The sequence below is a fragment of the Cheilinus undulatus genome, linkage group 7 (assembly GCF_018320785.1).
Source record: "Cheilinus undulatus linkage group 7, ASM1832078v1, whole genome shotgun sequence".
Classification (NCBI taxonomy): Eukaryota; Metazoa; Chordata; class Actinopteri; order Labriformes; family Labridae; genus Cheilinus; species Cheilinus undulatus.
The window spans coordinates 27,298,160-27,312,085 of NC_054871.1; the positions used below are offsets into that span (position 1 = coordinate 27,298,160).

Genomic DNA, 13,926 nt, shown 5'->3' on the forward strand with positions numbered 1-13,926 from the left:
GTATGCTACAGTATATCAAGCCGGACATAAACCTGATCTAACCATGAAATTAGTGAACAATGCTTTAAACATGCTGAATTAATGACACCTTTTATTGAATGTAATTTAATTAAACCATTAATATCATGATCATATAATTCATTCTACTGACAATTAATGTAATTTGACTCCATCCTATCTTACTGATAGCCAACAAAGAAGCCATTGCCTATATAGTGTGACAAGTTTCATCAGCCTAAATGCTGATTTGTTCTTTAAAAATTGCTTTGCTAAGTCTCTCTGGAATCCAGGACAAATTATGAAGGTTACAGCAGCTTATTTAAAGAGATTTACTTCATACAAAGTCATTACAAGGATTGGCTGTAAACGGCTATAGCATAGCAGGAAAAAAAAAACTCCATCTGGTCTATTTTGGGTTTCAGTGTGTCAGCTATATACTACACAACTATGGTGCTGCCTGGGGAAAAGTGTGGAAAAAAGTTTTCATTCACTGTCACTCCACTCTGCTGCAGTGAGAGTTGCCGTACTGAAATGCAGACTTGGCGGCCACCAGTGGGAGTTTGCCGTGATTGTGCTGCTGCTGCTGCTGCTGTGAGCTGCACTGGGCTTTAGGTAGTGCTGAATGGGCAGAGGGACAAAAGCACAGAGAGGGAGATGACCCCTGGGCCAGCTGTCACGCAAGCAATACAGAAGGAGAGCGAGTGAGAGTGAGAGATAAATTCTCCTGAAATAGCATTTTACACGTCTTTCATAACACCACATACTATATAGACAATCAGTGACATTTCAATACATGTGTGAGTGAACATCTGCCTGTCTGCCTCGCTACTGCATCCAGGCTGGCACTGAGTGTCAATGGGTAATAAAGGTTATTCTTTATGATGTGTTTAAGAGGCTCTGCTGTGAAATGTCACTGTCAGTGAGAAGACGAAGGTCAGTTAAAGGGTCAGAAGGCCGAGAGGAAATGGTTTGGTGGATAATGTACCTTTATAGAAGGGTGTTATTAGGTTAAGCAGTGAATGAAGGTTCTCTTACACATGATCCTGCTGCCCTCCTACATTTATTTACAATACTTCCATCTCAGCCTTAGTTTCCCATCTTTGCAGTAGGCTACTTCGTCTGCACCAGGGGTGTTCAAACTTTTTTCTCTCAGCGTCACATAGAGAAAGTACATGGTTGATTGGCCTCTTTGATATACCTCGTCTTTACTGTGTTAAGGTTAATAAAATCAATACAGCGTTGGTTAAGATGTGCTTAGTAACTGGTTAGAGAAAATAATCCTACATGACAGCTTTCCACTGATGGCTGGCAAGACAAATATGCAACAATTTCTCAGGTTTTTGGGGTGGCCGATCAGATTTCAGAATGAGAACCACACTCTGTTTACAAGAGACATTGACAGTTAGCTTTAAAAACTTGTTGCAAAAGCGAACTTAGTTATAGATAATGTAGCTATGTAGCTAAAGTAGCAATGTAGCTTATATAGCTTTAACTAAGCTCACAAAGCTGCTACATACGCCACGTAGATACATTTTCATCTTAACTACGTTAACTTTAGCTATGATTGCTAAAACTTTTGTTGCTAAAGCTAACTTAGCCACATTGGCTTAAGCAGTAAAGTAAATTACGTAGTTACATGTTGTAGTTAAAGTGAACCGTTATTCATGTAACTACTTCTAAAACAGATAATTTAATCCAGGATTAGACCTCTGATCTTTTTCTCTGTTTAATTTATGAAATGATGCTTAGGTTTTGATGTTTGCAATGTGTTTTATGAATGTAACTTCCAGACTTTGTTTATGAATAAAGTTGAATTTTTAAAAAATCTAAAACTGAAAAAGCAATGTACTGGCAAATAATGGCAGTTCCCTAGTGAGATTAGTGAGATAAACAACATCTCAGGTAAACTGTGAGGGGGGCCATGGCAGCCAGACTCCTCTCTACTTTTCTGAATTGATAAAGCACAACTTTAGTTTTAAGTTAACAGTATTCAATCACTTCGAGTATTTATTTATTTATTTATTTTTTGGTACTCAAATCATTTGACAATCGTCCTTTTAATCTGCAGAGTTTTCCCAGAATGTCTTTGGGCATTAGACACTTTTGCTCCATGAGTGAAGTTATTCTCTCAGTTAGGGGAGTCCTGCCTGAGGGGATTAACTTCATGGCAGGATGATATCCTGAACTCCATGGATTTCTGGGTCAAAGTTCACAAAGTTCAATTTGAATGGGTATCATCAAATCATTGTATCTAGTGTGTTTTACTTTAAAATATTAAAAATTAAAGTAATGAATTTGAGTTGGTGAAACTTTGATGTCAGGAAAAAGAAAATAAAACAATTGATCAAACTGAAAATGCATATTTTAACTTGAGTCATACTCAAAAATTTCACTTCCACTTCTAAAACTCTTTGATGGAATCAGTTGTGAAAAATATTTTGACTAATTTCAGCTTGTTCAGTTTACAGTGTTCATATTACTGGCTTCATTCAAGTACAGTGTATTTCTCCATTCTTCATACCTTTAGTTGATGGTGGGGATTATTTAGATTTTCACATTTGCACATATTTATTCATATTTTGGTTCCTAAGGAGCTTATGCCACTACTGCTGCTGTTTGGTTCACCAAAGCTTTGCATATCTTTCAAGTACTGACTGCACCTTTCATCCCTGAAAGCAGAAAGGCACGATAAGAAGACAAATTATGAAAGACATAAATAAGAAATAAGATGATAATGAAGCAAAAATTTGTAAAGTGAAAAACAAAAGTTAACAAGAAACATACAAGACTAAATTAAATGAATCAAAAACAATAACTGCTAGGAATAAACCTGATGAACAAACAAAGACAAAAATGCTTACCAAGGATAGGAAACTGCTCCAATCTAAAATTCAGGTTTGAAGGATAAGTCCGATTATACTTTTAAAAATACCTAGAGAGGTTGCCCTTTGTGTATCCAGAGGCATCTAAATTCCACATTTTAGGGGCATAATAACAAAATCCTGTTGCTTGTGAAGTGAACATTTAAAGGAAAGTATTCAAGGACAGTGAAACATGAATGAAGTTTCAACAATTGTTTTTTTTAATTGTATAATATTCCTCACTTTCTGATCTAGTTTGTTTTCTTATGAGTGTGCTTTTGCATCTAGTAATAAAGTCTGTCAACAGTTTTTTGCAACTTAGGCCAACAAATATGTTTTTGTCCCTTCAGCTGCTTTGACCTGAATCAATGCATTTATACAATTGCACTCTTGGGAAGTGCCCAGTGCAACGTTATTTCAACTCGCTGCCATAAAAAAAAGTGCAGCAGGTGGCGATACAGTGCCATGCTCAACACCACATCACCAGCAGTTTTTTAAAAAAGAACAATTTCATGTTCTTTTTTCCAAGCCAGCCCCCCTGATGTAGGTGCTATTCTGCTCCGATATCCCATTCCCTGGTGTGCTTTTGCATGTGTGTGTCTGTTTGTATGACTTACAAAAGAGAAGTCTGGTGCATTTTGGCACAGCAGCCTGGGGAAGACAGCCTGTCTCTGGACGCGCTCCTCGTCCTCGAACACATTGCCGTACATGAAGCCATTCAGCATGGTGGAGTGGGCATGAACATCAATGTAGAACTCCAGACTGACTCTCTGATGGAGGAAAAAAGAGGGAAGAAGGCGATGAAAGAGAACAGAGGGAAAGAGAAACAGAGGGACACAAACAAGAGATAAAAAACAGCAGGTTAGTGAGAAATATTGGACATTTTTACTGACAGAGTGTGCAACAGTCCACGACAGATTCCCTTCAGAGATTAAACAGATTTTCAGCCTTATCTCTATCTACCCAAGCTAGGTATACAGTGAAAAAATGCCTGCAGTTATTTCTGACTCTCTCTGTCTCTGGGGTGCAGGTCCACACAGCTGCTATATCTGCTGTGCTCTGGCCAGCAGTGTTGTCATTGGATGTAGATGGCGTTTTGAGTCGCATCCGAGCTGAGAGAGTGAGCTACAAATGGCATTAACCACATCCTAATATACACTAGGGTATATAATACCAGAGGACACTCAATACAGGGTTTTGGCTGGGCCTGGCCAAGGCTACAGCTGCTCCTCCACAATGCATCCTGGTCAAGGAGGCATAGCTAGCACCGCTCTGAGCAGAGGAACTCATCCTTTTGGTCGGCAGAGCAAGCGCTGTGGAATTTTTATGCTTCATTTAACTCCTAGCAAACGACACTGGTTGGACATCCACATAAAGTGCTTTGAAATATCCCTCTCACAGAAGGCCTTTCTTTGCTGTAATGAGACTGCAGGTGAGAGACTTTCACCAATTGGATGACTACAAACCCTCAGACAGAACAGGCCATATGAAAGGAGTCAACCATCCACATGTAACTTCAATCAGCCCGTCCTCCTGAAAGCTCTGGAGAGCACATCTACAGTTCATACATGATAGTGAGGAGATGATGGAGTAAGGAAACACATTCTTCATGTGGATGTCAGACTCATCACACACCCCCCACTTATTTATCAAGGTAATACTGACTTCACAGTGGAATATGCTTTCCCCCCACCATACCAGTAAAATGGATTTGTAGATTATCACCAAATCTACACACATACACATACCCCTTTATCTTTAGATATAAATATTATCATAATATTGCATTTACTTGTTTTTTCTTCAGCTTTAAATAACTTAATCTGTCATGCTTTTTAATGGTGTGATAGTACATGGATAGTTGAATTAAAGAACAAACACAAACACAGTAAAACAACATTTCTCTACTGTAACCCAGACCATGACAGTCCAAAAGCAGGGTTTCAACTTTACAAAATGTCTAGAACCCATGTAATGTATTTAATCCTTGTAAAAGTCTGCAGATTTGGCTGCACAATCATGAATGTAAAGAAACAAAAATGCAGTTCAAGCTCATGGATTGGGCTTTTGTAGCATTTGTGTACTTTCTTGACGAACTTTTACCATTTGCCACAAGCATTATGCCTACTCTGACAATGGCAGAAGCATATTAGGTCTCTCACAGTCAGAGTAATAATATAAAAAATGCACAGGGACATCACACTGCAGACTGGCCTTGAGTCTCACAGGCTAGGCTGCTTTAAGTCTGCAGGGGCCCAAAGCAGAGACAGCAGAAGGCTTCCATGTTTCACAAAGAACCAGCCCCCATAGAAACTCATTATGACACATTATAAACATCATTTTAAATCAAAGGAGTAAATAAGAGCAAAGTATGGCAAATAACGCCAAGTGATGGCAACTGAAATCCTTAACACTGCTACACTCTAGAGCAATTAAAATCAACTCTGACCTTGTACAACTTCAGTCAGTTTTGTGCTACCAGAGGTTATTTAAAGCTAGAAAGTTACAATTCCATAATATGAGCAGGCCTGTTCACACAATTGGCTGGGCTCCTGTAAAACCCAAGGAATGGGCCCTCCCCTGTTGTGATTAATTGATGTTATCATTGCATGTGTGTTTGACCAGCAGCATTTTTGCTACTTTTTTGCCTCTTTTAATCCATTTTTGACGTTTGTCACCCTTATTTTGCTCCATTTTTTGTCACCTTACACCTATTTTGCCACTGCTTTGCCACAATTGACCTATGTTTGCCAATTTTCACCTATTATTACCACCGCCAAGGAGGTTATGTGATTGGGAGGGTTTGTTTGTTAGTTTGTTTGTTTGTTAGCAACCTAACTCAAAAAGTTAGGGGCAGATTTTATAGAAATTTTCAGGAAATGTCAGAAATGGCATAAGGAAGAACTGATTAGATTTTGGGAGTGATCGCCATCTGGATCCAGGATTTTTTTAAAGGATTCTTCACTACTGGGAGATAGGGCTAATGGCGGAGGTCTGCGCTCTGCGAGTGCTTTTCTAGTTGCTACTGTTTTGCTTTTTTCCACCCTTTTTGCCACTATTAACCACATTTTCCCACAAATACCATTTTTGCTTAGTTACACCCTTTAAAACCACTTTTTTGGTCAGTTTTGCCACCTTATGCCCATTTTTGCATTTTTTCATTTTTGGTTTGTGCTGCATCAGATTTTTAACTTGAATATGATCAGGCATGTTCATTAACCCTCTTAGACCTATGCTATTTCTTAATCATTTTGTCTCGCCTGGACCTTTTGTGTTAAGAAGCTTGTAAATCATTAACCCTGTGATGCTCCAAACAGCTTTGTGTGCTGCAGTAATGTCCCTGGAATTTTAATATAGTTATGGGACTATAAAGATAAAGAAAAAACTCATCAGGAATTAAAACTCAAAGAATTTCATGTATTTGACACCGAGTTTCCGTTAGCCGGCAATTACCAGTCATTGGCAGGTAAAAAGGGTGGAAGTCCGGCAGATAAATATATAACCAGTCAACATGTCCGACAGAAAACATGCAAATGACCAGATAAGTAAATACTGAATACTTGCATATTATATTTCGTGTAACCAAGAAGATATGTTGCGAGAATGCGTTAACTAAAAGTTGCCTAATCTTACACCTTTTCTCCTGGTGCTGGGGTTGTTTATCTCCTCAGACGGCAAGCACATGGCTAATTATGTATGCACGATGACCTCAAAGCAAGCCTATCTCTCTGCCATGCTCAGTATTCCTGGGGACTATGCAGGGAAAGTGGGAAAGTTTCACCATAGCTTTCTCATACAACAGAATTTTAGTCTCAGTGAGGTTTTCCTGGTTAACCAAAGGCTTAATATCATCAGTGGTATGGAGGAATTTTGAGTGTGTCATTGCTGCCAGTAATGAAGAGGCTGAAACAAAGGGAAATGTCGTGAACACCGATGCAGCAGCAGAGAGAGAGAGGCCTACGCCGGCTAATTAGAAGAAGTAGTCTTGGATAAGCCTTTAATGAGAGGAAGACTGGACCAGACTATCTGCTGTGGAGCTTTTGTCTTTTCGGGACTAGTCCACATAAACCAGGATGGTTGGATTTACTGGTTTAGCAGATGCTACAGTTATAAAATCATGAGGACTGATAATAGCAACTGATGGTAAGACTCATTTTTCTTTTGAAATGTAGAGTTCTAACGCAGTGTCCAGTTACCAGAGCACTTGGGAGTTATGTTTGGATGCTTTGTTGTTGTAGGTGGAGGATGGTATTTGGCTGTTGTAAGCTGTAAGTTATGATAGCAGCCAGTGTGCTAACAGGCTAATGGTGCTAATGTGAAGCTAACCGTTGTTGTTTATGAGTTTAACGTGGGTGTATATTGTGTAACTGACTGTGTGTGTAAGGAAAAGTGTGCAGCCTTTATTTTGATACTCTAAACCACTTACACAAAGAAAAATAAGAGAAAGTCTTTGTGCAGTCAGTTCCAGGGTCTAATCATGTGTCTGTAATAACAGGGTAATAATTACTCAGGTTTACTGTCGGCTTGGTTTCTGTCTCGGTTTTGGGTCAGGTCTGGAAATAAAAATGTGTCCTCTCTCCTGTTTAGCGCAGACTTGTATGTATCGATGTATCACAGAATACCAGATTTATGTGTTTTGCTGCTGTTAATGCAGCAAAATAATATTAAAGCAAATGTCCGGTAGTTGTTCTAAATTGCCGGAATTCTTGAGGACTGCCAATCATTTTGACCGGGGACAAAAAGTCTTGCGGAAACGCTGATTTGACATAGTAAACATTAATAACAAAGGGTTTTTTTCAAAATCTTGTTCTACCATCTCTTTGACCGAAAAGGTAAGTAAAGGATCCTTTTGTGACAAAAAGTTTTTGAAATAATCACATTTTTGCGGGCTAACCCGCTAGCCACAGGAATTATTGAAAAATGCACTATAAATGGATAAAAAGACTGTCAATACTTTGGTGTGAAGTTAATCTTTTAAGATCCTGGAAAGTCACCCAAGTTCCAGGCTCACTAAAAAACATTCTGCAGAGATATGAAGGATGGATAGCATCATTAGATGGCATGAAGGAGGGCTTTCAGTGAAAAAAACAAGTAAGTGGCTATGATTTATGGTTCATAAGTTATTTAACTTTGAATAACATGTCTCTTCTTGGTGAAAATGACAAATCAGAGGGTTAAAATTCTAAGCAAAAAAATCACAGCTCTAACTAATAACTTTTAACAAAGTTTTAAAAAAAGTATTGAAAACTTTAGAAGAGTGCAAAAAAAAAACAACAAAAAAACAAAACAAAACAAAACAAAACAAACAAACAAAAGAAAAAACATAAAGAAATACATTGAGTGCATTTGTTTAACTGTTTATATGTGTTAATACAGTCCCAGACATCCCTACATCATTGCAGTGAAGGTTGGTTTAAAGAAGTTACAAGTAGTTCTGTCTTTGATGAATAAGAATTTTAAAAAGAGAGAACAATAGATGTGGAGGGCCCACATGCCTGTGTTTGCCCTAGGCCCTAAAATTGCTAAGTCTGCCACTGCAGCTTACTCCTGAATAATGGCAGTGAGAGGGATTCAGAAGTGGATATACTGGCAGTGGTTTTCAAATGGTGTGACAAGGCACAGTGGTGAGCCTTGAGGCAAGTGTAGGTGTGCTGTATAAATCTGTACAACCATATAACTTGTGTTAAAAAGGCTTTTTTGCATGGAAATCATTAACAATATGGTGTGCCTTAAGATTCTGCCCCATGCCTAGGGCAAATAAACGATGATGACATGCATTGCTGTGGTGATATTATGGCCCACCCCTATTTGATCCTGTTAAATGTAGTGATGATTTGGGCCACTGCTTTAGCTGTTGTATTAGAATAGATGAAGAGACTCCTGACTCTGATTCATTGATAATTATCTGCTTTTTCAATCTAACAGCCCGGTTGAGAAACAAAAAGAACCTTTGACCCAGACCCTAAACCTTAAACCTAAACCAGCCAGGATCTGAAGACCAGCAGAAATGACCTCACTGGGCAAAGCCCTCCTCACTTCAGTGGTCTTAAACTAGTTCTGACAGGGGTAGGCATACGAGACCCCTCATACACACACAAACACACACACCTTCTGACCCTGAACGCAGGAGCAGCACCATCCACCATCCACCATCCCTCCTCTCTCTATCTTAATACTCCATTCTCCCTTTCCTGGTTTTATCCTTCCTTTTTCTCCTCTTTATCTCCCCCTCTCTCTCTTTTCATTACACATTCAGCTCCACACCTTGTTCCCTGTGGGTCATAAAGAGGAGGAGAGGAAGGGAAGAATGAGAGGATGGAGAGATAGTGGGAGGTGGGAGAGAGGGAGCGACAAAAACGGACAAAAGACAAAGAAAAAAACGATGCATATTGGTTTGTGACTGCGGGTGTGTGAAGAGATGGAGGGGCATGCGAGAGCAAACAGAAAAACATACAGAGATGTGAGAGAGAGAGAGAGAAAGAGAGAAAATAAGTACATAAAGACAAACAGAGAGAGAGAGGGAGACAGAGAGAGATAGGAAGAGACATAGGGATGTGTGTGTAGAGATTGACAGGAGAGAGAGGGAGGGAGAAAAAGAGAGAGAGAGAAGGAAGTGGTGCTTGGGCGGCCCAGGCGACGCAGTGTGCCCGTGTTTGAAATTCCGCTCACAGCCAAAGCAATTTCCTGGCGGTGGCTGTGCTGTCAGCTGCTTGGCTGGCTGGCGGTGAAATATGGTGGCTGGGAGTCAGCCGCTAGCAGCCCCCGACAACCTGATGGATGGAGCCCCAGAGGAGAGAAGCAGCAGCAGGAGAAGGTGGGGAAGGGGGGAAGGAGGGAGAGGGGGGGAGGACAGTGAGAGGAAGAGGAGAAACAACAGAAAAACAAAAGGAAAAAAAGAGGGGTAAAAAAAGCAGCCAGCTGAGCGGTGTACATAGAGAGAAATACTTAAAGGAACACAAAGGGAGAGTAAAAGAGAAGGAATGAAAGAGGGGATGGCAGGAGGGGGAGGAGGAGAGGGTGTGGGGGAGAGTGGTAAATCCAGCTCCATTAGGCAGAGGGAGGACTTCCTTCCACAAAGCCAGGGTCTAGATGAGGAAAACAAGCCTAATAATCACCTGGGTCGCTCCCCTCTGGAGGAGGGCAGAGGCTGGGAGGAGGGAGTAGGATCCAGGGAGAGGAGGAGGAAGAGGTGCATGGAGTGAAGGAGGGAGATCATGTGGGTGGGTAAGCAGTAAGTAGAAAGGTTATGTGTCTCTTACATCTCTAAGTATAATCCCCAATAAAGAAATGGTATACAAAATCAGTATATTAAAGCTGAATTCTACTTTAAGTCAGCTAGAAACTGCAGAAAGGAAACAGGGCAATGAACCATTGCCAAAGACAGGTGCAAAAACTTTCATTCATGTTTTTATCAAGAATTTTAAAACTATTGAAATACTACTTAACAGCCCCCTATAGGAATGCCTAACAAGATTTGAAAGTGACTAATCCATTTTGATTGCTTCAACCCAGCAAAGAACATATCTGGCAGTATTTGAAATGGTTGAGGTCTGTGAAGGTGAGTGGATTAAAATCAGAAAAATAGTTAAAAGAAATAAACAATAAGAGATTAATCAGTCTTCATAAATCCAGAGCAGAGAAACTTTTTCTGTTCTCTTACACTAAGGCAATAATCTAATATCTTTTTCAGTTATATAGTCATTAAATTACTTGAAATAATTATTGGTGTTTCTGCAATATAAAAATGTTATTAGGGATGCACAATAATGGATTTTTGCAAAAATTGGATATGTCGATATTCACAAATTCATGTAACTGACACCAATATTGATTCTGACATATAAATGTAGTTCAGTCCTAACACTTTAGTCATTTAATCACTCTATAAAGGATTCAAGGATGAACAATCACTTAAAGCTGTTGGTCCTGCATTTGTACATACAGCAACCATTTACAGCCGATATTGGCCAAAATTTACAACCAAAATAGGCCAATATCTAAAGCTTATATAATCCAATATTTACATCCAATATAATCAAATATTTACAGCCAAAATATACAAATTTTTAAAGCCAATATAAGCAAGTAATTACAGCTAAAATAGACCAATATTTACAGCCAATATTTGCAAATATTTACAGCAAAATAGGCCAATATTTACAGCCAATATTTGTAAATATGTACAGCCAAAATAGACCAATATTTACAGCCAATATTTGCAAATATTTACAGCAAAATAAGCCAATATTTACAGCCAATATTTGTAAATATGTACAGCCAAAATTAACCACTATTTACAGCCAATATTTGCAAATATTTACAGCAAAATAGGCCAATATTTACAGCCAAAATAGACCAATATTTACAGCCAATATTTGCAAATATTTACAGCAAAATAAGCCAATATTTACAGCCAATATTTGTAAATATGTACAGCCAAAATAGACCACTATTTACAGCCAATATTTTGCAAATATTTACAGCCAAAATAGGCCAATCTTTACAGTCAAAATAGGCCAATACTTACATCCAAAATAGACCAATATTTACAGCCAAAATAGGCCAATATTTACATTGAAAATAGGCCAATATTTACAGCCAAAATAGGCCAATATTTACATCGAAAATAGGCCAATATTTACAGCTAATATAGGCAAATACTATAGCCAAAATAGGCCAATATTTACAGCCAATATTTGCATTTACAGACAAAATAGGCCAATATTTACAGACAAAATAGGCCAATATTTACAGACAAAATAGGCCAATATTTAAAGATGATACAATCCAATATTTACTGCTAATAATCCAATATTTAAAGTCGATATAATCCAATATTTAAAGCCGATATAATCCAATATTTACAGGTTAAATAGGCCAATATTTACATCCAAAATAGGTGAATGTTTACAGCTGATATAATCCAGTATTTACTGCTGATAATATCCAATATTCACAGCCGATATAATCTGATATTTACAGCCAAAATAGGCCAATATTTACGATCAATACAGGAAAAATATTTACAGCCAATATAGGATGACATATACATCCAATATTGATGATTTAATTACAGCTGATATTTCTAGCCAATACAGTCAAATATATATAGCTAATATATTGGCCGATATTTACAGCCCATTTATTGCTGGTAAATATTGGCAGAAATGTTAATAGTTGCCAAAACCAATATGCCAGTAATATTATGAAGCTCTAATTGCCATGCATTTAACTTTTAAACCATTTTGATAAAAAATCAAAAGGTAATACCTGTTTTGATACTTTAAAAGAGTCTTTAATTGAAAAAATAGCAGACATACACATTGAAAGACAAACAGAAAAGACAAAAAGAGCACAAAACCCTGTAACTAATGAGCAGAAAGAATGAAAAAACATTGCAAAAGTTAATTGCACAGAATGTTTTGCACAGTCCCTGTGTAAATGCACAATCCCAGTGTGCACCCGCGCTGGACTGTCATTTTGCTTTATGAGGCGCCTCATTTGCTGTCTCTAGCACACAGCAACAGCTGTGCATCAGTGGTCAAAGTCCCCACCAGCCACTGCATGTCTAGGTGCTTGATACCACAGCCGAGAGCCTGCTCAGGGCTCACCTCCCTACCTTCTCAGGTAAGTGGAAAGATGATAAAAGCGGTGGTAGTGGTATTTCACAAGCAGCCAAGGCCTCACACTTACTCTACACTTCAAACAAAAGATGGCGCTAAATTCTTTTTCTGTGCTCTCAAACAGAGCTGCTGCTACAGCAGCCGAGATGGACAAAACGGTTGTTTTATCAGGAAAAAAAACTCAGCCAGCTCTAGCTGGCCACACCATTGATAGAGTAATAGTGGTGCAGTCCCTCTGTGGTGTGGGTCTGTGCATGGGGGCGATCTTTTGGGCATGCGTTGGATGGCACTGGCATGTTTCAGGCCTAACAGTCACAGTGAAACACAAGCTTACACTGGCCGAATGAGTAGTTGGCCAATGACCAAGGCTCATGATTTATGCACTCACATCAAACATTGGTCACGATTTGAATACTTGCACTGTATCAGAACATTAAATTGATAGCTATCACAGTGAAAACTCCAACAGACTGACCTCACATCTAACATGTTGTCTCATATGCATGGCTGACCAAAACACTCACTTTCTCCCATATGCACACAGCATCACCAACAAACACAACTAGCAACAGCTGCTTGTTCATACCTTTCATGAGAGGAGGACACAACATCAAACAGGCATGCCTGCTGTTGCCAAGGTGCTTACAGATGCTTCCTGATAGTTTGCACAGGCACAATCAGGAAAAAAGCCCGGAAGTTTGGGAATCAGTTTGTGGCTCTGCTCTCACTGTTCAAGTGTGCTGTCATTTGATCACAATTTCAAACATGACAGAAACAGGCCAGGAACAGCTGATTGACTGTGGTCCAGACACTGTGTACCCTTGTACACTGCACAACAAGACATGATAATTAATACACATAAATTCAGTGTTTAAGCTACAAATGTAGAAATTGATTTTCATGGAGTTGAAGGAAAGCAGATTATCTAAAAACAAACATAAAAAACAGAGAGAACATGAATCAAAATAAGGATGGATAATACTGTATATCTGCCAGCTATTGATTAATGTAAGGGAGGACACAAACTAGATTCAGTTCAGTTCTGTCCTGATTCCCCACAAAGTTTCTCCTTCATGGCGTCATGTGAAGGACAGTAGAGAAGCAGCAGTAACAGTGAGAACAGCCACAATGTCATGTCTAGGCTTACTACAATACTCACTTAATGCCCTGTCAATCAAACTGAGATGCTTCTGAAGGCCTCAGCAATGTGATTGATGCTTCAATTAACAACCAGCTCTGACCTCCAGAATTGTTCATTTGAAATTGTAATTAAGCAATTAAGGGCAATTAAGAAACAGAGACTGCCGAATGAAAGTCAGAAGACAATTTGAGCGAGTGAGAGAGAGCGAGAGCGAGAGAGAGGGAGAGAAACAGAGGAGAGAGTGTGCTGTCCAAATTAAACCTCTCAGAGAGAAACAAAAGCCCCATCTCGCCGCAGAAAC

The 13,926-nt window shown here is 39.0% G+C and overlaps 1 protein-coding gene across 1 annotated transcript in view; it reads right to left on the bottom strand.

Moving 5' to 3' along the window:
* Nucleotides 1-13,926, bottom strand: part of agbl4 (AGBL carboxypeptidase 4) — a 488,448-nt gene that overhangs the window by 17,875 nt on the left and 456,647 nt on the right. The window contains exon 11 of the mRNA XM_041791008.1: nt 3,479-3,631. Coding sequence (XP_041646942.1) covers nt 3,479-3,631 — 153 coding nt within the window. The remainder of the gene's footprint in view (nt 1-3,478; nt 3,632-13,926) is intronic.